This window comes from Octodon degus, unplaced genomic scaffold, assembly GCF_000260255.1.
Source record: "Octodon degus isolate 3935 unplaced genomic scaffold, OctDeg1.0 scaffold00081, whole genome shotgun sequence".
NCBI classification, from domain to species: domain Eukaryota; kingdom Metazoa; phylum Chordata; class Mammalia; order Rodentia; family Octodontidae; genus Octodon; species Octodon degus.
Genome location: NW_004524657.1, coordinates 6,924,406 through 6,951,754, shown reverse-complemented (window position 1 = coordinate 6,951,754; position 27,349 = coordinate 6,924,406). Strand labels below are relative to the sequence as shown.

At 37.7% G+C, this 27,349-nt stretch overlaps 1 protein-coding gene across 1 annotated transcript in view; it reads right to left on the bottom strand.

Annotated features, from left to right (window-relative positions):
• The window catches only part of Cmss1 (cms1 ribosomal small subunit homolog (yeast)), a 427,095-nt gene that overhangs the window by 2,955 nt on the left and 396,791 nt on the right, over nucleotides 1-27,349 (bottom strand). Inside the window, exons 3-8 of the mRNA XM_004636582.3 lie at nucleotides 17,348-17,419; nucleotides 15,310-15,439; nucleotides 10,750-10,809; nucleotides 9,338-9,440; nucleotides 4,931-4,991; nucleotides 4,266-4,353 (exon numbers count right to left, since the gene is read on the bottom strand). Coding sequence (XP_004636639.2) covers nucleotides 4,266-4,353; nucleotides 4,931-4,991; nucleotides 9,338-9,440; nucleotides 10,750-10,809; nucleotides 15,310-15,439; nucleotides 17,348-17,419 — 514 coding nt within the window. The remainder of the gene's footprint in view (nucleotides 1-4,265; nucleotides 4,354-4,930; nucleotides 4,992-9,337; nucleotides 9,441-10,749; nucleotides 10,810-15,309; nucleotides 15,440-17,347; nucleotides 17,420-27,349) is intronic.

The following is a 27,349-nucleotide window of genomic DNA, read 5'->3' as shown; positions in this document are numbered from 1 at the left end:
TTTCTTTTTTTCCTTTTCTTAAGAACGACTCACTGCTGGTAGAGAGCACACAAGTGCAAGTCTGGAATGAAAGCTGGCATCACATCATGAGAGCTTTAAACAGCTCACTATCTGACAAAATGGTTTTCCTTTGTGATGCTCCCTAGAAACTTAAGACACGGTTGCTTGCAAAGATGACCAGTGCAGTATTATGGATACCATGGTTCCTCGGTTGACAAGCAGAGAAAGAATTCAATTTGTGGACTGAGATACCACTGTAATCACAAAAATCAGAAGAGATTCATCTAGCCTACCATATATAATACTGCAAAATATGTTACAGTGGGATAGGATACAGATATTAAACTTAAAACTACTTTATGAAGTCTGATGATATAGGTGAAAACAGTAGGTTGTAAAGGTATGAGATGTACTATGTCTGCTTTATAAAAATATATACATGTGTAGAAAAAAGACTGAAAGGACATATATTCATTATAACTGTTAAGAGATTATCTCCTGAAATGATTTTTCTTCTCTGTACCTTTTGTATTTTTCTTGACTCACAGTCTGAAAATGCCCCTCATTATTAAATTAAAACAACAAAATTCAGGTTGCAATTGCAATTGGGGTATCTTCCAATGTGTGGAAATCTTCCTTACATTTCAACCACACAAACATCTTAAGAAGGGCTGGGGCAATAGCTCAGTAGAATAAGCGCTTGCCTGGCAAGCTCAAGGGTCTGAGTTCAATCCCAGTTCCGCCAAAAAAAGGAGAAAAAACAAAAAGAAAGAAAGAAAAAAAGAAACCAACATCTTAATTTATAAACAGCTACATAAAATGAGTTATGTGCTCTTAATCTCACTTTGTTAGATTTTCATTTTCTAGAGGTTATTCTTTTAAAAACTTGTAAGCAGGTTTTTTTTTTTTAATGTATTTGGTACAAGGTCTTACTATGCAGCTCGAGGTTGTAGTGATCCTCCTGTTTTCAGCCTCCCCAGTGCTGGGATTACAGACGTGGGCCACCGTGCCTGGACTTGGAGGTAACCAGTTCAGCACACCACGTGGTGCTGGGGATTGAACCCTAGTCCCTGTGCTTGCCTAAGCAGGAGCTTAGTCTGCTGAGCTATCTTGCTGACCTGTATGCAGTTTTTTTTTTTTTTTTTTTTTGTGGTACAGGGGATTGAACTCAGGACCCTGCACTTGCCAGGCAAGCGCTTATTCTACTGAGCTATCTCCCTGGCCTTTGCAGTTTTTAAAAGAAATCATGGCTAATGAATATTAAACCATTTGCCTTAATCATTACAAATTATTTTCATTAATATTACAAAAGTTAACAGCTCCTTAAATGGATTTTCCACATGAAATAAACCTTCATATTAAGCTCTACCAGCTGTATAGAAATCTAATTTCAATAGTCTGGGTAGCTAGTCTCTTTTTGTTTCTCTCTTTGTTTCTCTCTCTCTCTCTCTCTCTCTCTCTCTCTCTCTCTCTCTTTCTCTCTCTCTCTCAAAAATGTTCTACTGCACTGTGAAAATGGTTACCTGGTGACACATAAAAGTCTTGTATTTCAGCCAGGTGTGGTGGCACATGCCTGTAGCACCAGGACTTGGGAGGCTGAGGCAGGACTGCCATGAGAACTGGGCTATGTAGTAAAGCCAGTTTGAATTAGAGATTCAATGAGATCCCATCTCAACAAAACAAAACAAAATAAAAGTATTGTATTTCAGAAAGGTAAAAGGTGAATCTCTAGCTGAAAAGTGTGTGGAAAGTTGGAATCAATCTGAGTATCCGTCCTTGGCCCTTCCCAATGCCAAGATTTCCCAAATCCTTGTGTCACATGACTATGACTGGAACCTCTCATCTGTTCCTCAACCTGCAGTACCTTCCTTTGTCCATAAGACAAAATTAAACCTTAGTTTACTGTTCAAGGTCCTCCTCCACAATATCACTTTCCAGTGAAATCACCTGCACTGTAGCCCATAACACTCTCAGCAAAAATGTTGCTCTCTTCAGTAATTTTTGAGTACTTAGGGTCTGATACATTATGCCAAGCTCTTTCTTGACATTTTATTTTCACAGAATCCTTGTCATTCAGCTAAAGAAACAGGGTTGGGAAGATTAAGAAAGTTGCCAAGGTTAAGTTGTCCCTTGGGCTTTGAATCCTGATGGCTGAGTTCATGCTTGAGGCTCTTAACTGCCAGTGTATTGTCTCCTCACTGCCTCCTCTGGATACATCATGAGCATCTGTCTGGCCTGTTCTAAGTGGGCTGATTTTTTTTCTTTTTTTTTGTGGCCAGCTCAGCCCTCCCTTGGGGAGGGGCTGGTACTGCATGTAGTACTGGGGATCAAACCACAGTCCCCGCACATTCACCTAAGCTTGCCTAAGCAGGTGCTTTAGACCACTGAGCTATCTCGCCAGCCCCCTAAGTGGTCTGATTTTGTATATGTGAATGCTGTCCTCTAACCTCCCTGCCCATCTTAATCTACCCCTAATGCAAAGAGCAAAGACACTTCCCTCCAGATTCAGAGCAACCTAGCAACCACGACTCTACTTCAACTCCCCCAGGACTTGGAAGTGCTCACCTCACTAGGCTCAAGGCTGACTGAGACCACTAGGAAGCAGCTCTGAGCAGAATTTAAATTAACCAACTGGCTTTCCTTATTTACTTGCGAGTCTGTCCAAGGCCCAGGCTTCTTGTCTGGAGGGGGCAATGGACTCATAGTAAGTGAACCTCTGTGAGTCACTGGTTCCCCTGAGGCCTGTAATGATGGGTGAAGCTGGGATGTCTCAAAGGACAAGAAAAGGCCACAGCTAAGAACACCCACTTCCAACTTCAATTAACTAGAGAGAGAGACTGTAGATGCACACATCTCATTCCTGCAGTGAAGGCCTTCTGGAGATAACTCAGTTCTCCTACATTGACATAATGTATTACTTGGAGAAGTTCCAAGGCCCTGCTCAGATTCCCAGCTTTCTTCAGCATCCCCCCTGCTTTGTTTGGGAACTAAATAAATATGGGTCATTCAAAGAAGTTCTTTGTCTTAGTCCCCAGATAATCTCAAATTCTGTTACAGGGTTTTGATTCTCCTGGAGCCCTAAAATCATAGCACTTGACTCTTACTTAAGCCTTCACTGTATACTCATTTGGGAGATGGTGGGCCTGATCATATCGCAATAACTAAGTGACAATACAAACCCGCTACAAGGCATTCACTGCCTTTTGTTGTCAGTTTCATTCTCAGGACACTGAGCTCTTCAACTAGATCAGGAGATCATTGAAGAGAAAAGGGTCAGAATCAGAAGTTCTGGTGGAGGCCTTGCTGGTCACAATCCTTCTAATGTGCTTCAGTTTTTTCTTATAAAAAAATGAGAGCAGGAGAGGTGTTGTGTGTACTAAATGAGACAACACACATAAGTTCCTCTAAGTAGGGACTCAAAAAATGTTTCCTTCTTGTCAGAGACATTTCTTACTACTTTGTATTTGCCAGAACTCTTGCACACAGCATAGTCAATTAATCCTGGATGATTTTTATCCAAAAGAAATACCAGTAGTTTAAGATTTTGGTTGCTTCCTGGCAAATGATCAACTCTGGACTGAGTTACTATGTTAATAAACATAGTACCATTATGTAATTTTTCCAGGAATGCCTCCAGACAATGACACAACAAAGTTCTATTACTATATAAAGTGATTTAGAAATAAGTGGTGAAAAAAATAATTAAATCTTTTAGATAAAACAAGTAACAAGATCATCTCAGGTTAGTAGGTTATTAGGCTTTGAGAAAGTCAATAAACTACAAAAATGTACTGATGGATGTTGTCTGGAATAGTTGGTAGGTACAACACTAAAAGAGAAATCCTGTTGGTAAGAAATACCATAGAAACAGCCTTTTTATTTGTCTGTGTTTTATATATCAGCTACAAATAAAATCAGAATCTTGAATAACCAAGACTCAATTATCTGAGAAGGAAATACTCAACACATCCACCTGTACAAATTCCAGACATTGCAAACTGATGGACAAAGGCCCTGTGGATCCCCAACTTTTTACAGCAAAGTACCGACTGTTTAGGTGGGCAAATGGATGTCAGTTTGTCACAGTCCTTACTGCTACTCATTGCATTTTATTCACTGGGTAGCTTCAGAGACTAATGTTTCTGCCTCCCATTAAGGAATGAACACAAAGGATTGTTTGTCTTTATCTCAAATGTAGTTTCTTAGCTTCACACTAGAGTAAACTCCTGTGCCTGGGTAGTGGTATCACTGCCTTCATTTCATACCTTGTTTAATGAGTTCTTTAATTCTCCCTGGAGTTCCTACGCCCAGATGTGCCACACGCTTCTCCAGCAACTTTACCTGCTCCTGGATCTAGTCCAAGATGAAAAAGAAGAAAGGAAAGGAAGAATCATTTAAAAAGTATAATCAGCTGGGTTCTGGAGGGTGCTACCACCTTTACTCATTGGTGAGATAGGAGGATCATGAATTTGAGGTCAGCTTGGGCAACAGTAGCAAGAATCTGCCTTAGGACAAAAACAAAACAAATGCAAATGAACAAATAAAATGACAATAAAAAATGGTGACAAGCTAGTTTTGGGCACTTTATCTCAAAATTGGCCAACAAATATGGCTACTCTTGATTAGGACCAGCTTCCAGGGAAAAGAAGAAAATTCCCTAGAACACTGGTAAACCATCAATGAGCCCAAGAGTCAAATGTCATCTGTACAGAAAGGAGCAAGCTGAGCAGTGGTGCTGTCGGGGAGGGCAAGTATGAGGAAGCATGAAAATCAAAGACAACTAGAACGGTTGCTAACATGTCACATATTTCACCAAGAAAACATTTGCAGAGAAGTGTGAGAAGAGGTGGAAAGGAAAAAGCTGAGATCTGGGAATGAGCCTTAGGGATCACTTACTGCCCCCATCGGAAACCACAGACCCCCTGCTTACCTTTATATGTTTTGCAAACAATTTTATAACTTTGCTGTCTCCTCTGAATGCTGTCATCGACCTAATGAAAAGATTAATCCTTAAGAAACTCATTCTGGGCTGTGTTGACTACTAAAGTATCATACTGTGCTTTATTTAAAGAATGTATATATGTAGGTGCACATGCATGAATTTATTTCCACACAAAAATATTCTGAAATTTTCCCTATAAAGAAATTGGAATTGCCTGCAAGCATAGTAGCTTGTGTCCTAGCTTCTTGGGAGGCTGAGGCAAGAAGATACTGAATTTGAGGATAGTCTGTGTAATAGAGTGAGACCATGTCTCAAAAACAAAGAAGTCAGAAATAGGGTGGCTTTTTATTCAGGCACATATCTAGGTTTGCTTCTCATATATGAGGTTAACTTGGGGCTTCTTTGACTCTTCAAACATGTGGATCTGCCTTCTCTAACTATATAGACTTCTCACATTCCTAGGAGAATTCATCTTTGAATCTTGTAATGTAGTTCTTACCCAAAATTGGTTGCTAGAGAAATCTTAGAAAAGCAATGTCAGCCTGTGCCCTGTAAGCCTGAGACTACCTACAATGGTCTGTCTCTGGTGGCTGTGGAGGACTCTCAGGGACTGACCTAAAAGGAGAAGGAGGGCTTGTATCCTATCAGAGCAGTCCAATTGTTTTTACTTTTAGCTGAACTTCTTTGTGTAATTTCATATGTGGAAATGCTTGAGCCAAAGGCAAAGAAAGGAAGGAAGACAGGGTATGTAGGAGGAAGCATAGAAAGAAGAAAGGAAGTGAAAACAGACACAAAGGGCTGGCAGACTGTGGGTTATGAGAGAAGGCAGGCATCATGTATGACTATGAGGCTAGCAGGGAGGTAGGTGTGAGGGTGGAGGGGAACCACAGAGCATGTGTCTGGTGAAGGGATTTGCTGGTCTCCCCTAAGGCTGTTACCAACATGTGAGATTATGGGTCCAGGGTTATAAGACCTGATTTGTGGAGAAGCCAAAAATCTTTTTTATATGTACATTCTGATTTTAATGATAGGCAACTCATTAAATATAATTTTTAGAAATAAAATCCTTATGGGGCAAAATTGGTCCTTGGACTTTTGATTCACAACTCTAACCTAAATATTTAGTTTCTGAGAATTTAATAATTTGAATCTACCTACTTTTCAGCCAGACTGTCAGCTCTTGGGGAAGGGGTTAGGGGTGTGCTGGTCAGTGCCTTCCATAATTGCTTTCCCTAGCTGTAGAGAAGAGTGGGCCCTCAGACTGTATTAGTGGTTATTCTATTAACAGCCACATTACAACCTCTGCAATTGCCGTAGAGATGATACCAAGTGTGCTCTCACTATATCATCAGTGGTAAAGCTGTATTTCTCAAGGAACTGTTTTGAAATCCAGGGAATACCATGATTCTGGCAGCTGGTAATAGTTCCTGACTTCTGGCTTTGAGGAAATGTAGCCCACAGAAATTGGGGCCACAGCGGAACAGGACTTTATAGAAGTGATCTTGAGCACCAGCCCCTACTTCACCTCATTTTCTGAGCTTTTTCAAACTTTGTATTCATTTTTATTACCACTATTTCCTTCGTTGTCAGTATTTCTACATGAAACCTAAAATTTTGTTTTGAGTTGAAACGGATGTAAGTGAACAAAAAAATTTTTACCTGATATTTGGAGATGACTAGGAATATTACTTTCCTTTATATGTTATGTTTTAAGAAATATTGACCAGGAGAAATGTAAAGGTTTGAAAAATAGTGCATCCTATTCTCTTGATGTGAGGTTTTACTTATGTGTAGGCTTTCTTCATGGCAAGGTTAACTAGAAGACAATTTAGCACAGCCATATCCCTCAAGAGATCGAATGTTCTTAAAAAAGTTAGAGTTACTGAACATTAGTCTTTATAAATAGAGCTTGCCCTGCCTGCTCAGAAATCACCTTTTGCAAATCATTTATTCTTGAAGTGAATCATAATATTACTGGAAACACAATAAAACAGTGAGAATTTGTAAATGAAGTGTGACAACCCAGTGCATTTATGTCCCTTTACATACATTAAAAGTTAAAAACAATCTGACAACTTATTTTTAAGAGGTCACCTTTAGGTGAACCTCTCTGCCATTATTATTTCAATGACAGATGAATTCTGTGGTTCTTGGCTTTCAAGAACACTGAAAAGTCAGGGTGAACTGCTCTGATTTTAGGACCAACAAGCACAGCTGTCTTGAGAATGAAGTACTGAAGGTCAACTGTGTTTGGAACCAAGCTGGAAGGAACATTTGCTTTACTGGGAGGAGGACACCATTTAGTGTGTGTGCAAAAGCAAGGAAAGAAGAGTTGGAAAATTATTAAAGTTTAATATTTGATTTTTAGAAAATTATAATTAGATTATTTCATTTATAAAAATACACCCAAGTAACTTTTGAGGGGCTACCGTAGTGCAACGTAGTATAGTGGACCATGTTCCTTTTTTTCCTGACTTGGATTTTCCTGTGTTTTGTCTCCTGAGTGTGACTCAGAGCCTGGCTCTCAGAGGGCTACCCCCAGTGAATCCTATCTTACTCTGTTGGTTCTTCTCTAGGGTGCTGAGCTTTACCCTGAATCAATGGAAGCCTTTTTGTTTCTTCCACAAAAATGCAGTAAATAAAAAGATGTGTAAAACATGGGCAACTTGTCTTTAACATAAAGTTTTTACAATTAAATGTCTGGACCTTATGAAATTTATCTTGGTATAATAAAGGACATAGAAATCTAACTTCATTTTTTAGAGCCGGCTGTGTAGTGCTCTAAACCAATTTATTAAGTAATCTATGTTTCTCTCCTGATTTCTGATTCCTTTCCTTAGCCATATACTACATTTTCATATGCATGTACGTCTGTTTTTTCAACTTCTTATTCTTTTCCACTGATCCAATCTTCCCTGGAGGTGACAGTTCCATGCTGGTTTGATAATTGAGACGTTGTAATACATACATTTGATAGGGAGACCATCATCTTGTTAGTATTCTTTTTCACAATTTCCTTGCTCATTATAAATTTTTTCCTTCTTATTTTTAGTTGTATATTTTCTTACAACTAAATATTTTCTTTATAAATTTAGAACTAGCTTAGTTTAAAAAATGCTATTAGGTTTTACTGGGAATCTATGCTATTTGCAATTATCCTAAGTAAAACAGATATAATAATATTGCGTTTTTCTATTCAAGAATATGGTACTTTTTTTTGTTCAGTATCTTCTCTCCCTTATTCAAAGGGGTGATAAAGTGATATGATGAATGTATAAATTTATAAAATTAAAAACAAGACACATTGCCATTTGTTAGCTTCTAGATTCTTCCCTTCACTTTGAACATACTTATCCTATGGTTCTTGGAAATGGTTTTTTTGCTACAAAACTGTTTAAAAAACAATTTAAATATTTGCTCTGTTTTTGATTATTTTGCATTGATTGAATGTTTACCGAAAATTTCTGCCAAATAAGAACATGAGTGTGTTGCCATCCACTTTATTTACTGGATCTGGCACCGTGCAAACTTATGGCTCTCCCTCAAAGTCAAAATGACCATAAATTTAAACAACTTCAACCCATTCAGGACGCTGAGGCAGCCATGACATCTCAACTAAAAATACTTAGAAATGTGCTTCTGAAAGTACAAAGAATGATGGGATAAGTGTGTTCAAAGCAAAGGCGAGTATTCTGAGAAGGATAAATAGTAGAGTGTCTTTTATTGTAATGAATTTAAAAATTTAAAAAAAAATTCACTGTAACTTTTGACCACATCTCATATGATGTTTTCTTTATATAGATTTTGGTAAGCACATTCTTTGGCATTCTATCATCTCTTGTTACTGCTTTGAGCCAGCTCTGTTTTCCCCCAGTCTTCCTTCTAATTGGCTGTTGCTGGCAAGCTTCTATTCCAAACTCCACAATGTGTTTCTCCACAGCAGTCAAAGATCCTTTGAAATGATGACTCAAATCCCAGGACTTCTCTACTCAAAATTTTCCTATAGCATCCTATCTTAGCACCTTTATGTTTACTGTCTTGTACCCATAGTGGAGTGTCCTAACTATCCTCTTGCAGTTTCTTTGTTCTCCCCTTCACTTTGTTGAAACCTCCTCTCAAAATTATCTCCTTAGAGGTTTTTATGACTAATCTTTTATAAATGGTTCCTATCTACTTCTAATTCTTTTCCATAATTTTATTTTTTCTCTTTATAACTTAACATTTTATCTAACATTATAATGTGTGGTTCCTTGCTTACTGTCTGTCTCTCCACTGGAATGTAAATTCCATGAGGGCAGATACCCTGTTTTGTTCTATGCTGTAGCTCCTCACATCAGATTGCCACCTTAGTTATTCCTTAGACACTTAAGAAATAGAATTGGTGAAGCTTCTGACCTAATGAGCTCCAGAGCTCGGACGGCAGAGCTGCAAACGATCAGCATCAGAACCGACTTCTTCTCATTGTGTTTTTTCCGAAGTTTTACCCACTTAGGACAAACTAAAACAAACAAACAAACAAACAAAAAAACAATCCACAGAAATATAGTCTAAACATAGCAAAAGTTTTTTTTTAAAATTTATTTCATATAGTGTCTCACTACACAACTCAGACTTGTAGTGATCATCTGTTTTTAGCCCCCCCCAGCACTGGGATTACAATGCAGAAGTTTCCAAAGCTGACTATTCTCCAATTATTTGTTAGTATTTAAGCAAAAGGAACATAATGACCACTGTTCATTATAATTGTATTTTCTGGTTCTTCTAGATACTAGAGTGAATGACATGTAATTAATTCACAACATTCGTAATATACAGAGCACCTAAATGTTAAAAATTTTAGAAATAAGTAAACAAGTTGATACCAATGCATTTTCAATATTTTAAGTCATGACTGATCCTTGAAGCTACACTTGACTGAACATAAGAAGGATTCTAACTTGGTAATGTTAAATTCTAAAGTGACATATATCATAAAACATAAAATGGAACTGACCTTTAAATAATATCCAACATTTCTTACACAGTACACTGAGGATTTTACATATACTGTAAAGTTTGTGTAGTCCAGCAGGATTGATGCTATTATTACCTACACTTACACTGGCAGTTATCATCAAAACTGCTTATGGTTTGAAAGAATATTAAGTCTCTATGTCTAAACTTTCAACACTGGCCACAAGGAGATGATAATTTGATATGAACAATCTAGTTATGTCTGACAACAGGAGGATTTTTTTTTAATAATCTATCTTTTTTTGGGGGGGGCAGAACTGGGGATTGAACTCAGGTCCTTGCGCTTTCCAGGGAAGTGCTTATTCTACTGAGCCATCTCCCCAGCCCCTCTGACTACAGATAATACTGAAAAGTTCAAATTAGATTGATTTTGGAAGATTTTTGAGTTCTGGCAATGTGAATGGTTTCAGGATCTCACAGCTGATATATAGTAATCATGGTCCAACTTCTTGTCTTTCACATAACAATGAAGTCAAGGGGATGACTGAGTGGCTTGTCCTTGGTGAAACAATGAATTTTTGGGTGACACGATACTACAGCATTATTCTCTGTGTTCCTAGACCAATACTTGTAATGCATTATGAAACAAAAATGAGATCAAAATTAAAGTTTCTACCTCTAGACTAAAGCAAGTATAAATTTAAATAGGTTAAAAATTAATAATTGAGATGCAGCCAAAAAATTCTCTGCTTAAAATTCACTTAAGATAGAGGCTTTTTAAAAGAGACAAATCTTATTTTTGGAGTAATAACCTGTTGAATAATTTTTTTTTACAAAAATCAAAGTTTACTTACTTTCTTTTAGGTATGATGAAAAACTGTGAGTCAAGTCATTGGCCTTGAGGAAACAGGAATCTAGAAATATGAAAAACATGTTTGGCATAAAATTTTACAAACATGCAGTCCAACCTGTTTAATATAAATGATGCATTCTTTACAAGTTACACAAACTTAGTAAAACTCATGCCTTTTAAAGTGCTTAAGATAGCAGCGTCAAAGAGAAATAAAAGTTTTAGCTCTCCACAAAGCTGGCTATAATATTTTTCAATTAGAATGTTCTTATTCATACATGTTTATAGTATATAATGATTACATTCCTCATGGGGAGTTAGTACATGTTCACAACACTCATCTTCATTCCTCTCTTCTTTTCCTCTTCCCTTCCTCCATTTCTTGGTTCACTTTCCTTTTAAAAAAGATATTATTTCCCTATTTTCTCTATTTTGCTGTTTATTTATTTACTTATTCTTTTTTCCCTTTTTAAAGTCTTTATTGGTATATGCTGCAGTACAAAAGATTACATTCCTGGGCCAGGGAGATGGCTCAGTGGAGTAAGTGCTTCCCTGGCAAGCGAAAGTGCCTGAGTTCTAATCCCCAGTTCCACAAAAAAAAAAAAAAAAAAAACCAACCAAACAAAAACAAACAAACAAACAAACAAAAAAATTCCTAGTGGGGAGTGGGTACATGTACATAACACATCTCAGTTTTTTTATCCTCTTTCCTTCCCCTCCATCTCTCTTCTTTCTATTTCTTGGTCCCCTTCCCACTTGCAAAAGGTCTTTCTTCCCACTTCTTGTTATCTCTTCTATTTTGCTCTTTACATTTTGAGTTTCTCATAAGAGAAACCATGCAACATTTGACCTTCTGTGTCTGATTTGTTTCACTTAATATTATGTCTCAAAGTGCATCTATTTTCCTACAAATGACTCAACATTATCCTTCTTTAAGGCAGAGCGGTACTCCACTGTGTATAACTACCACACTTTCCTTACTCAATCATCTGTTGAAGGATATATTGGCTCCTTCCATGATTTACTATACTAAGTTATGTTGCTATAAGCAGGATAATGTATGCCTCACTGTAATATGATGTCTTTAATTATTTTGAGAAAGACCCCTAGAAGGGGGAATAGCTGAGTCTAATACTCATAATCTCTTATGGTAGTGAAAGAGAAGATTTTTGTATCACTCAACAGACTGATGAAACATTTTTTATTTTTTTTATCTTTCAAATCTATGGAATAGGCAGTATTACAAAAGCAAAGTGAAGTGGCCAACAAATCTGTAAGAGATTCTCAAACCCATTAGTCATCAAAGAGTATGACACAAAAGCACTGAACGGGAATGGCAAGCATTAGAAAGATTGTGTAATATCAAGTGTTGAGAATGCAGGGTGATATGAATGCTTGTCAGCTTTAGTTGGAAACGTAAACTGACATACTTATTCTGGAAAGCAGTAATATTAAAATTATATACCTAAGGATGCCAGCATAAATAACAGAAATTCCCTTTCTGGGCAAATAATGGAAATAAATTCTTGTGTGGCCTGTAGAAGGACAACACAAGGATATTCATTTTGAGAATATTTGTGATGCTAACACATAAGAGACAAATTAAGGGTCCATTCATGAGAAAATGGATGAGTAATACATGGTAGATGAAAGCAGTGGGATACTATGGAGCATTTAGAAGCAATGAATTAAATGTACATAAAAAGTCCACAGGTATATGTGAAAAACATATGAAGGAACAAAGACAATAAAGATAAACACAAGGTCATTCAGTTAAAATTTAAAATGTACATACAGAAACATGACATTTTATAATCATATACACCTATTTTAAAAGGTATAGCAACATATTAGAACAAATGTCTAAAAGGAAAGGAAAATTTGGGAAAAGTGAGAATAATATATCAAAATATAATACTTTACAACCTTACATTGAAGACAACACATTAAAATAAAATAGGGTCCTTGTCAACCAAAGACAATCACTACTATCAATTAGGCAATGTACCTGATGTATAAAAAAATCAACATCAGGGTTATCAACCTCTTTCTCAAACTAGAAGGGAATGAACTATTACTAAATCAAATTTATACTGTGACCTAGCACATGTAAGTCACATGATGTGAACAGTTTCAAAATTGAACCTTATGCTGATGTGAAGCTTTTGGTGATCTTTAAAACTATAATTCCCTAAGCTTTTATTAATCAGACTCACTTCGCTAGTTTTTTTTCATAAAAGATCAGATTCTGAGGATACACTCTTCATGGCAAAGTCACTCAGAATCCCTTGAGGGTCCACATAGGCTGCTTTTAAAGAAAATTGCCTAGAAGCATTTAAAATCATTGTTCTGAACAACTCTGCAATGTCAGGAGACAGCAGAGGCTAATTAGCTCCTGTAATGCTTGTCTCAAAACCCTATTAAATGCCCATGTGTATGAGATTAACAATGTGTCGTGCACAGTATTAACTGAAGACATGTTACTGCCTTACAGACACATAGTTTGACACCTGAAAAACTGAATAAGAATTATATTTTATTATTTATATCTCCCTAATGCTTAGGCCCCTTCTCATCTAGCATGGTCTTCCTTTCTTTCCTTGGTTCATCAGCATAGTAACAAGGGCTCTTTCTCTGCAAGCTTCTAATGATTCTTTAGTTTACTGTGTCTCAGGATCACCCAATATCGCTACTATAAATGAAAGCTTAAATTTCTAACACACTTTTCTTCCTCTCTAAACAAATTCATGATTATACATTCTTATCTGTTACTCAACTCTAATAAAACAATAGCAAACTCACTCTGGAGCTTAGAAGACTGCCTGAAAGTTTCTTTTTACCTTTAGCACTCAACAATTCTGGAAAAATCACTGTTTACGATGTTCCAGGGATTACATAATAGCAGTGGTCCTCTTAACTCATAAACCTTTTTGAAGTCCAAGTATGCTCTAATAGAGACTAAGAATGGAAAATTGACCCTTCCAGTACAAAACTGACCCAACTCAGTAAGAACTAAATTGGCTAGATCTTGAGAAGCAGGTTGGTTGTAGCACTTGGCTCCTGTACCTCAATCATCAGGACACTGGAGGAGCTGCGTGCTGAGCAGAGTGGCTTCTAACTGCACTGGAGCCATCTGGGCTCAGTGTGCCTAAAACCCCACATATCTTGCTCCTGTACCAAAGCACTCCTCAGGTCCCCAGAGGCAATTTTCTTGGAAAGTAAACAAAGGAGTTACTCATGTCTCTAATCTCAATGTGCAATTTTACTCAAAGGATATCACAAAAGAATTACAAAAATTCAGGGAGCAGACTGTTTTGCAGCTTCTCAAGCTTCTATATGGCATACACTTGTAATGGAAAAAGGAAACCAAGCAACCTCTATTTCTAAAAATAGAGTCAATTATCCCTAGTATTTATAAATAGCTCATCTAAGTATGAGTACTCTAACCAGGGTTTGCTTTTATGATCACATCTATTTTATTGAATCCTTGAAAGAATTACAGAATACAACAGCTTGCTTGTTTTCTCTGTCTCTCTGTCTCCATCTCTGTCTTCTCTAAGACACGGTCCTGCAATGCAGTCCAGGCTGGTCTGGGACTCTCTGTGTACTCCAGGCTGGCCTCTAGCTTGTAGTGATCCTCCTTCCTTAGCTTCCTGTATGCTGGGATTACAGTTGTGTGCCACCAAGCCCAGCTATATTGCAATTTTAACATTAATTGTTATTTTAATTTTGCTGCAACTTTTAATTATGAATATTCTAAGGCAGCAGATATGAAACTATAATAGACTTAAAGAATGACCTGGATTAGCAAAAACCTTGCTACATACAGAGCATTTTGGTCTTATATTTAGATAGTTGCTTGAAAAAGTTTGAGCTATAACCCAAATACTACCCTAAAAAATGCCATGACTAGGAAATTCCTGTTAAGGTGCTGATTATGGCAAAGTTATAGTCAACCAAAGTTTCATTTCTATACTTTTTTTGTTTTTTCTCCTGTATTTAGGACAGGGTCTACAGGGTCTCACTACATAGATCAGACTTGTAGTGATTCTCCTGTTTTCAGCTTCCCAAGTGCTGGGATTACAGGTGTGCACCACCACGCCTAGTCTCAATCGCCATCTCCGCTAACCTCCTGGGTGGGGCTGGCACAGCACTCTGGGGATCAAACCCTGGCCACTGCACTCTGCCTAAGCAGGGGCTTTAGTCTGCTGAGCTATCAGGCTGGCCCTTCATTTCTTTACTTTTGAAGGTGTGCTTTATCTTTATTTTAATTTAATTTCTACCTTTCTTAGGAAACCTTATTCCCCGAAGAGTCTGCAAAGCATACATATGCAACAATTTATCTTTTAAATACAAAAAATACAATAACAACTCACTATTCAACAAATATTATTTGCCATTTTAATTAGGAAATCAACTGTTAAAACCATTAGGTTGAGGAAAGAGTATTTGCATGTGGGAAGTACATTCATTTACTGGTTAAAATACTTAACCATAACCTACAGCAAAGAAGAAATGGGCTGTTTTGATTTTCATTCTTAGAAAAATTCAAGCCTGGCTGTACCTGGTAGATTCAGTTCTTCTAATTCAATCACTGAGCGATTGCTGCTATAATAGTTATTCATCAGCATCTGTAGATCTTCAGGTGTCCCTGGTTTTGGCTCTGATTTTGCAAGAACATCAGTGATTTTCTTCTATGATGAGAGGGAAAAACCAATAGAAAGATAGGTATTAGAATGACATTTGGCTTATCATTCTTCTGGCATTTAAAACTGTAGCTTTTGGTGATAGCTGAGTGTAAATGTGAAGGTTTCTTATAACTCTTGGTATATGACTTCTGGAAGAACTGAATTTTGCAGGAGACTATATAATATTTTTCAATAAAAGCGAATGAATCTTGGTGCTATGGGAACTACTCCCCCCACCCCCCGTTTGGGTGGTAGTGGGAAGTACCTCTGGGACCCTCTAGCATTAAGCTACTCAGTTTACCTCCCCACCCCTTTTTATTTTTAGACAGAGCTTCACTAAACCGCCTACCTGGCCTCAAATTTGTCACCTTCCAGGAGTAGAAGTATGGGCTACTACATCTGGCTCTCTTTGGTTTTAAATGATCTATATTTTTAAAAGAGCAGCATTTTGAGAATTTCTTGCCTATCTGAAGTTTGAGGTGCTGAGTCTCAATTTGGATTTATAGCATTAGAATTAAGCTTGCAGAAGTAATATGAACACAGCATTATATCCCTGTAGCCTTTACACTCCTGATTCTCAAGTCTTAAGAGGCTAACAATCTTAAAGTGGCCCTATGGAAAGTAGAGCAGATATTAGAGGAAATACTTTCAAATACCTGTCGTGATTTGATCTTATTCATATAATGTTTTCATTTAACGCCTCCAATATACTGTGAACGCAGAAGCATTCATTTCATTTTTGTCATAAACTTCCCTTCTCATTTTCCTAAATTTCACCAAAGATCCAGAAGGAGCCCTACCTCCACTCCCAGCTCTTTTCCCTCTTGCCATATCCTTATTTCTGCACTGCTGCCAAGAATGGTCAAGGTCCTGTCAAAGGAATTAACTTTTAAAACTATGTCATCAGTGGGCAATATTTTAGCATGACCTCAGCCAAACTAACCTATCTAGCTATAATTCTGACCTTGAGCCACCAGAATTTAATACTCCCGAAGGCCATTAGTATATGAATTATCAAAGAGATATTAAAGTCACTTCTCAAAGGACTTGCCAATTTTCAACCAATTTGGAACCTCCTGTCTTCCTTTTTGACCATTTGTGAGCAAAGAAAACATATGCACACATTCTTGGTTTTCTAAAAGCTTGCTGCTAAGTAACCGGTTTGAGTTCATTCTCTTTCCTCTAATCCCAATCATATTTCCTCTGCTGACTTCAGCAGTAGAACTTTCTTGGCAGACAGAGAATTACACTGCTGTTTTCACAAGTGTGGTGGAAGGTGAAAGCTAACCTTACTCTCTAGGACTGTGCCATAAAAAGTTTGTGTAGGAGTAAGAGTCTGCTCTATACTTAGAGGCAAATATTAAAATAGAAGAGGTGTTTCGTTGAAAATCATGATTCCAAATTATATGCAAAAATGCCTTACATCACTTCTATGTGCTTATCATTTTATTTTTATTAATATTTTAAGATACAAGGTCTCAAAAAATAGGAAAGTGTAGGAAAAGAAGGTTGTTAAATTATTTTCTGGGGCAGATCCAGACTGGTCATAATGGAGAACAACTCTGAACTTCTAGAATTGGAAACCCAGGTCTGTCATCCAACCACAAGGAAAACACAGGATGGGTAACAAAGATTTATGGTGTTCCACAAGACTCTACTAGGAGTTATAAGAATTTATTTGTAGTCCCACAAGAAATCTTATTACTAGTGACTTTGGGAAAGTCACTGAATCTTAGAATCTGGACAAAGACCTTGATTTATAAAGTAGAATGCCTCAGATTCTGTGACTTTGGGAAAGTCACTGAATCTATCAAGTAGGGATTTATAATACTTCATCAAGGTACGATGTATAAAAATGTGACAGAAACTATATCATACAGGACCATACAATTGTTAGAAATTATTAATTATTACCTTTTTCCACTTCCTGGTCTTGGTGGCACCTTCTTTTGTTTCCTTTGGTTGTATCAAGAAACATTCTTTAGGCTATAAAGAAACCCAAATGAGAAAGCTTTCATCTTGTTATGTATGAACTGTCAAAAAGTAGTAAGAATTTTCAAGTATTTTCTGCATTCCTCACAATACCTTGGTAATCTACAGCCTGAGATGCTGGATCACCCAGTGGAGCTTATTATTTAGGAGTTGAGCTGAGAGAACTGGAGAAAGCCAGAAAGTGCAGATAAACTAAGACTGGAAAGTCCTTGAACAAAGATCAACATGTGTGAGTGAGTGTATGCATGTGTTTGATGTGTATGGAGTATTAAAGAGACTGTGTCCAGTCTATAAAACACAGGCAGAAATAGACGTAATTAAAATTACGATGTGGCAGAGAGTCTGCCTAGAATGACTACGGTTTTCCATAAGCTGCTTGTGTGAGAGCCTACATTTCCAACTCACTGGCTTATTATTTTGCATTATCCATTCCTATCCTCTTTTCAACATTTTTATGCTTTTGTGAAACTAGCTATACCAAATGAGTTTTTATATTAGCGATGACAAAATCAATGTCTGATGGTCTGATAACAGTCTCTACTATAGCATCCAGAGTAATTTATTTTGTTTCTTGTTACCATGACTCTGGAATAATCTACACAGTTTAGTACTATTTTTATCCCAAGTTTTACTTTTTAAGGTACAAAAACAGGAAATCTGGACTAAGACCTTGATTTATAAAGTAGAATGCCTTGGATTCTGTATTTATTAATCATAAGCAGGAATAAGCACAGAAAATGCTTCCTGTGCTGGATCTTTTATGCAACATTTTCAAACAACACTGCCAAATAACATATAAATGGTAAGTACAAGTTACTCTGAGTTTTCCCTTGCTTAAGTTTCCATTCCAATGAGTGTAGGCTGGTGATCTACTAACTAAAGCAATCCTATCTTCACTGGCTCTGTTTAAAATGGCCACAGATGAATCGTTCTATGAAAGAACACAGACAGCCCATGGGTTAATAATGCCTATGGTCTCAAGCCAGACAGAGGTAAACTGCAACATAATTTCTTCAAGACACTGTCCCAAGGATCAGCAATTTCTATACTCAGTTTTAGTCAGAGGAAAAGTAGATTCAAAGGTTTAAAATTGGGGGCCAGGGAGACAGCGCAGTGGCATAAGCACCTGCCTAGTAAATGCAAGGTCCTGAGTTTGATCTCCAGTAATAAAAATAAAATATATTTTTGAAAAGGTTTATAATTAAAAAAACACAAGGGAATCTTAAATTTCATCTTTCATTTTTATTTTTTTATTTTTTTTTTGAAGCAGGGTCTTGCTATGTAGTTCAGCCTGGCCTTAAATTTGTTTATGTAGTCTGGCTGGCCTCAAACTCATGGCGATCCTCCTGCCTCAGCCTCCACAGTTATGGAATTACAGACAAGTACAATCAAGTCTGGCTTAAATTTTAAGTTATATAAAAAAACTTGCAAAAAGCAATTGTACCATGGCTAAAGAAAAGAAAGATATCATTCATTACCTTTCTTATTTAGATGTCTTATGAATGTAGATGCATGTCGGTACATGCCAGTAAGAAAGGAGCCCAAGGCCACTAATATGTCCAAATGGTCAGAAAAGTCCAATTACAGAGCAGGCCAGCAATAAGCTCATGTTCCTAAGGATATGATTAAGGCACATGCATTGCTAAAAAAAATATATATTTAGTACAAGGTCTCACTACACAAATGGAACTCGTAGTGATCCTCCTGTTTTCAGTTTCCCAAGGGCTGAGATAATAGGTGCGTGCCACCACACCCAGTCTCAATCTCTGGGGGTGTGGGCTGACACAGCAGGCTGGGGATCAAACCCAATCCCAGTGTCTGCCTAAGCAGGAGCTTTTCATCCGCTGAACTATCTGGCCAGCCAAAGGCACATGAAACATCTCAGCATAACGATTTTTAGGAAGCAGTATTAAAAATCTGTTAACACTTCCTTATTTAGCAAATGGAGGTATTTTCTAGGAGTATGTTAAAAGTGCTGGCTGCATTTATGCTAGGTTTACAAAGCTGACTAGTTCAAACATAACTTAAATCTAAAAATGAGCTCAGTTTTAGAGATATGCAAGGATTCCTTAGTTCTGGAAGAAAGAAATAGAAGCACAATTCTGAATTATGCATAGTAAAAAAGAAACATGCTTGAACAACTGCTTTAGTGAAGATACTACATCAGATTTAAATGTTATGTTTAAATTCTTAGGTCATCCTAGAGAAAATGGTATTTAATATTTGTTTTCTGAGAGCAGTTACTTTAGTTGGTTACAGTAGGGTATTAAAGAACTCTTATTTATAGGGTCAATTTCCATAGAGGTGAGATGGAGTTTTGGAGAAAACAAAATCTAAGTTATTAAAATTTTCTAAATTTAGCCAGTTGCCTTATGAGTGTTAATGTTTTCCCTCAAAGAAAAAGGGAGAAGAGATGCATCAGATGCCCGGTCACTGAACATTTCTACAAATTAATTTCCGTAGGATACAGCTTTGACAGTGGTAAATAATGTCATTTCTTTATAGTAATCTTAAATGTGTAATCTGAAATATTACATACTCCCAAAACATAAAAAACTAACTTTTTAGTGAAGCGATCGAGGCATGTTCTTACATCCTTTAAGAATGATTTTCCTGATTAAACATGAAGTCAACCTCAAAATGCCACTAAAACGTTATTAAGAAGCACTGAAAAGGTATAAACCCATAGGGACCAATGGGTTTCTGAAGAGGTAGAAGCTAACAATAAGTGAGTTTGTCTGATGTTGGTTTCTGAAAAGTTCCAGCATTAGAGGCACAAAATATTACACAGAATGAAAGCTTGAAAAGAAAGGGATGAGTTGAAAGTAAAGTCCCCACCTTGCACCCATTCTTGAAATCTCCTACTCTGACAACTAAGCAATCATTTCTCTACTGCTTCCTTTCTGGCAGCACACTTGGATGTTATTTTTCTGGAGAGATTAAGCAGACCAAGAAGTTTAGCACAGGGAAAAAGCACAGAGGTTGAGGGTTACCTTCATTTTCTGCTTGTATTCCACTCTTACATATTGCAGGGCAAGAGACTACTGGTCACATCTGGACAGATGGAATGACCTAACACAAATGCTAAAAGGAAGTGACATCTGGGGGCCCCTTAGTGAAAGTCCACCTTGGCACCTCAACACCCAACCATGAGTACAGGAATAAATAAGCTCCACACATTTACATTTAAGAATTTCTCTTAAATACCTACAGATAGCTTAAGCTAATCATAGCTATAAAATTCTCCAATGAAATTAAACAAAACAAGAAGTAAAAGTAACTCAGAAGAAAGAATTTAAAAAAATTACAATTGATGCTCCCATAGAGATAATATTTTGGAACTATAAAACAAGAATAATGTGCAAAAAAAAGAATAGTCAGAAAACACCAAACAAGAAAGTTTAAATAAACACATATGAGAGGAAGACTTGTAGCTCCCAAAAAGAAATGAAAAGTGGAAATATGAAAATGGTGAGAAAATCAGAGAATACTAATAAGATATAATATTCCAATAAAAGGTATTATTGAAAAAAGAGGTTATATAAAACAGGATGGATGGAGCGACTGTCATACTTCAGGTATAAAATATTCCCCCCAAAGCCCATGGGATCACAGCATGGACCATGAGGATACTATTCAGTGCACAAACACACTCATGTTGAGGCTGCCCATGCGTGGCTGTCCATCAGAATGCTTGTACCACCAGTGATATATGCATGACTATCCTATGCCACCTGATGGGACAGTCACATATGTACCAGTGGTGGGCACAAGCTGGTGGAAATGTGTTTATCCACCGAAACTGACAGCTGAATATGCTGTTAGGAAGTAGGGGCTGGTTATAAGTGGGGCATTGGAGATGTGACCTTGAAAGACATTATGGGCTATGTCAGGATGTTCCCCTTAAAGCCCCATGTGGTCATCGGTGGGGTTTTTCACAGGTGGCTGGATCTACAGTGTGTGACACTGGGACTGATCCATGCTGCAAGGCTGGGCCCAAGGGTGTGAGCGCTACTCATCTAAGGGGAAAGGTAACCTGGATATGATTGAAGGAATAGAAAAAAGCTTCTCTTTTTGCTAGTTGCTACTTTGCTGCCAGCTACCTTCTGCCTGCCATGGTTTTTCATGGGTTCTTTCTCTTTTACAATTTCTCTCTGTCATACCACCTTGCCTTGTAGCTAGACAGCTATGCACTGAAACCTCTACAAACTATAATCCAAATAATAAGTTAATAATAAGCTAAGCTTTTGTTGCTTCACTTGTGAGTGTTAGGTATTTTGTCTCAGTAAGAAAAAAGGAACAAAGACAAAAGGTATATATCCCTACTTGGCTTTTTCCTTCTCTCTCTCTCTGCTTCTTGGCCACCACAACATGTACGGTTTTCTTCCACCAGAGCCTGCTTTGGTGTCAGCTAACTACAGACTGAATCCTCTAGAAGGATTTATTTTGCCCTGAGCAAAATAAGCCTCTTCTTTAAGTTGTGGGTATAGAGTGTTTTGTCTCTTGAAAGGAAGTGACCAAGACAGATTTCAGTGCCTAAAGTGTGGCTGTTTCTGTGACTATTCATCACCATGTGGTTCAGAAGCCTTTGTAATTGACTTGTAGAAGAGGTTTGGAAATGCTTGGAGATGGTGGCAAGGGAAGCATTAGAATGCTGTAAGCCAAGTTGATGGGAGATTCTGGTTGGAGCTCACAATATGAGAATGCTAACAGAGATGGACATGTAAAGGCCAGGACCAAGAGTTTCAGTTGGGAACAAGGACATCATTGATAGTTAGACTTCAAGCTACATGTGTTATCCTCCAGCAGAATGTTTGTTTACATTATTGCCTATGTCAAGACTCTGCCAGAGATTAAAGTGTCAGACTAATGAATCTGGTGGAGAAAAAACCAAGGTAGCCTCAGTCTGTGGTATTGGCACTTTTGGCTACTTCCGCCAGATGTACAGTGAGAATCAGAAGCACAAAGGCCACTTGAAAGGTTTGGAGTCTTGCCAGAAGAAAAGTACCTGCAAAATTGGGCAAAGGGAAGCATGACTACTAAAAAAATAGCATTAAAAAGAAGCCAAGTACTTTACACTGGGATAGTAGCAAAGTGCTCTGAGGACATCTCAGAAATCACTCATTACAGGCTCAAAGGTAAGAAAAGTGAAAGACTTTGCTTTGAGAAGACAGTTCCAGGGAACACCATTCATTTAGGCTCAACTAAGAGAGATTCTTTTGAAGTTCAGCCACTCAGGCACTCAGAAATCTGCAGCCATTGATACAAAGAAGGCTTCTTGAACTTCCAAGGAACCTTAGTGTCATACACAGGGTGCTGTATTTACAAGCATTGAGAATTCAAGAGTTGTGGGGTCCGGAAGGCTTCTACCCAGATTTCAGAATTCTGGGGAGGCCAGGTAGCATGCACCTGAGAGGGCAGGGCATGAACCTGTGGGACTGAAGCCAAAAGCCCATTGAAGACCCAGGAAGTTGAAGATGATGGGAATATGCATCATTTGTAGAGAAAAATCTTCAGGCAATAAACAGAGCTACCACAAGAAAGAAAACATTAGGGTTGCAACTAGCAATAACAAAGAAGCATGGAGATCCAAAACCTTTGGAGTTCACATGTTACCACAATTTACCCAGGTTCAGGACACAGAAATATAAGATTTATGCCTGTAATCCCAGCTGCTGAGACAGGAGGATCACTATGAGTTTGCCCCACTGAGTTTCAGTCTTGTTTTGATTTGATTCCTATATTTCTGTTTTTCCCTTTTGGAATGGGAATGTTCACCCCATGCTATTTTGTGTTGTAAGTATTTAACTTTCTTGTCTGAGTTTTACAGGGTCTAGGTGTTTGCCTTGAGTCTCAGAGGACTTTAAACACAGGCTGGCTGGCAGTGATACTGTTAAACTTTGGTCACCATTAAAGATAGATTAAATACATTTTCCATAAAGACATGGACATGAGTCTTTTTGGGGTAAGGGATGAAATGCTACGGTTTAGATTGTTCCCCAAAAGGCTCAGTTGTTCAGAGGTGGACTTTTTGGAAGGTGATTGGATGAAGGGGCTGTTACACTCCCATAACAGCTTAGCTGAATGTGCTATTAGCAGGTGGAGCCTGATTGGATGTCAGTCACTGGAAGTGTGATCTGGAAGAATACAGCTCCCTCTCCATCTTCTTCTTTTCTCTCCTTGTTTCCTGGCCACTGTGTTGTGAGCAGCTTTCCTCTGTGAGAGGCTTACACTAGTCCCTTTTGTCTTGATCAGCCAACTATGGACTGATTCCTCTAAAAATTGTGAGCTTGAATAAATCTCTCTCTTAAATTGTGCAGGTTGGGTATGTTGTCCATTTTGTCCTAAAAATGACTAAGACAGTGACCAAAGAAATGAACCTAGGGGCTGGAGAGATGGCTCAGTGGTCTAAAAGCACCTACTTGGAACAAGCTTGGCAAAGCACAGGAACCACGGTTCAATCCCCAGCACCACATGCCAGCCAGCCCCGCCCCCAGGTGGGCTGAGCTGGCCACACACACACACACACACACACACACACACTAAATGAATAAATAAATAAAATTAAAAAAAAAAAAAAGAAATGAACCTAGAAAAGGACGGAAACTTTCTGGAACTTCAGACCCTGTTAAAGCCTATTAGCTATAGAATACAATGAATAAGAAAAATATTGCATCAAGGAACATCAATGTGAAATTTAAGAAAATCATAAACAAAATTGTTAACCTTCCAAAAAGAAAACCAACACACATAGGCTGGGGAGATTGCATGGTGGTCTAAGTGCCTGACTGGCAAGCTCGAGGACCCAGGTAAAATCCTCAGTACCACATGTCATGCCACCCTGGAACCCTGGGCGTGCTGTACAGGCCACTGAAACTGGACATGGTGGTGCATGCCTGTAATCCCAGCTGCTGAGACAGGAGGATCACTATGAGTCTGAACTGCATAGCTAGACTCTATACTAAATGAAGAAATAAAAGAGATTAAAAATAATAACACATACAGAAATAATAATGGTGTCAAGACCTCTCGGGATGAATAAAAGATGGTAGAGCTTGGTGGAATGACGCTTTTTAAAAAAAATGTATTTGGTTGTTGCAGGGTCTCACTATGCAGCTTGGACTCATAGTGGTCATCCTGCTTTCAGTTTCCCAGTGCTGGGATTACAGGCATGCACCACTGTGCCCTGACTCTGGCAGGCTTAGCCCACTCTGGGGATGGGGTTGGTGCAGCATGAGGTGACAGGGATCGAACCCCAGTCCCTGCTCTTTCCTTAGCAGGCACTTTAGTCTGCTGAGCTATCTTACCAGCCCGATGCTTTCAAAATTAAGAGCAAAGTTTATTGGTAAACTAGACTTTTATGCCTAGCAAAACTATTAGTCAAACATGAGAATAGGACTGAAACAATTTTCAGTACATAAAATTAGAAAAGATCTACTTCATTTCCACAGATAACAAAGACTTTATTCCAAAAAAAAAAAAAAAAAAAAAAGGTTAAATCAAGACAAAGGAAGATAAATGACTCAGCAAAAAGGAGGATCCAACATAGATGTTGTGGGATTACTACATGAGTAATGAAAGGGTATCTCTATTTGGCATTTAAGAGGTCTCAACTGCTCAGTGGGCCTAGAAAATGACCATTTCAAAGTTGAATAGAAGTGTGAAGGTTTTCAGGAAATAAAAAATAACTGCTGTATTTCAGCATATGAGCAGCATTTTTCATGGGAATGTGGAAAAGACTTTTGGAACATATGGAATTAATTAACAACTGGAATACAGCAAGTCAGTCAAATAAAGAAATGAGGCAATTATTAAATTCATGAAAATAAAGAGCTATATTAGAAAGGATGATTACAGTTGTCTTTTTTCTCAACATTCCAATAATATTTCCATAGCCACAATAATGTAACTTAGATATAACTGCTTTAGCCAAAATGTGAGATTATGCTGGCATAGGAGGCAACAGCTGGAGGGGCAATAAGAGACAGATGAGAGATAGCTATGTCCATGTATCTCTATCTATTTATCTATCTATCTATCTATCTATCTATCTATCTATCTATCTATCTATCTATCTATCTATGGCAGACACTTATGCCACTGAGCTATGTCCCCAGCCCTGTCCTCATATTGCACCAGGACCTTAGTAGATTATTTCAGAAACTGATAAATGATAAGGTAGTAAAAAATGCAAAAAGCTGAGAATTTCTCTACAGAGAGAAGTAGGAGATCAGTGGGAAAGAGAACTGATTTTTTTTGGTTGTTGTTGCTAAAAACCTTCAACAGTGCTTGACTTCTTTTAAAAAAAAACTGATGTATGGTTATTACATTAGTAATAATAAGATATGTAAATTTCCACTTTATAATAAAACATAACAGTTCATCGTAAATATGAAAACATTTTAGAACTAGTTTTTACTTTCTTTAGGATTTGGTCAAAAGTTATTTAATACGTACCCACGAAAATGTCAACATAGTCTTGGACTTCTAGTCTCCTGAACTGTGAGAAAGATGTCTACTGTTTAAGTCAATAAGTTTTTGAAATTTTGTTCTGATAACCCTAAGCAGACCACTATGCTCAGCAATAAAGGGAAAGATATGAACACAATGTATCAATATGGATACATCTAAAAACATTGTGGTGAATGAAACACGCCTTAAATAAAAAAATACTTTCATTTACATGGCATTGTACAATACGTAAAAAGGAGTGGCCCCCCACTCCTTTTGTTGGTGTATTAACTTCTTCAAAAGAAAATAAAAAGAGTTTAAAACAAATCAGGTGTAGTACCACTCACCTGTAGTACAAGTTGCTTGGGAGGCTGTTTTATTTTGCTGAGATATATCTAACACCCAAATTTAAAGGGGGAAAGGATTATTTAGCTCACAGTATTCAGAGGTTTCAGTCCATAACTGACTGGCTCTGAAGAAATGTGGCACATGGCAGAGGGTTCACGGCAGCAGAAGACAGCAGAAACACAAGGAAAAAGAGAAACAAGGCTCTTTCTGCCCCTTTTATCTTATCCAGATTGCTGGGGTTCTGGTGGTGAAAATATAATTAGTAAGCTGATTCATCAATGACCCACCCTTAATCCCACCCCTTGTAATCCTAGCACTGAACCACAAATTGCTCACAAAATCTAGACTCAGCTGTCTTGGAAAAGCTCCATCTAAAAGTTCATGAGGCTTTGGGAGAATATCTAGATACAAACCCTAACAGGAGGCTGAGGCAAGAGGATCATAAGTTGAGCATGGCCTAGATAACACAGTGAGACCTCTATCAGAAAAGGACAGGACAGGAAACAAAGGCAAGATACAAGGCAAATGAAAACAAAACACCAAAAACACAGAACAAAAATCTGAAGTACTTTAAAACAAAAATTGAACTTTAGCTAATACTATATATGTTGAAGCACGGGGGCAGAGGGCACTATCATTTTTTATTTACTTTTTTATTACATGTTTGCAGTACATAATCATTACACTCATCATGGACAGTTGGCACATATATATAAAATACCTTAATTCTTTGTATTTGCTCTTCACCTATAATTACTTTGAAAAGTGTGGGGGAAAGTATGGTTGGGCAGTAGTAGTGTGCTGAGCAGACTTCAAACAATTTTGGACCTCGAAGTTGAAGGAAGTGTTTGAAGAAAGTGAGGAAAATCTCACTAATAACTGGAAGGAAAGGGAATATTTGCTATGCATTGACACAAAATTTAGCAATGCTGTTTTCTGCAGTTATATAAAAAGCAGAAAATGTGTTTAACTGTTAAAATAAGAGTGTGGATTTATAGTCACCATTTGTGAAAGCCTCAGAAAGAGCAAAGGTGGTGCCTCAGAGCACAGTAGCTCACTGAGGGATGTATTCCAAAACCCCCAGTGTACACTGGAAGTATGGATGGTGTCAAGCCATATATATAT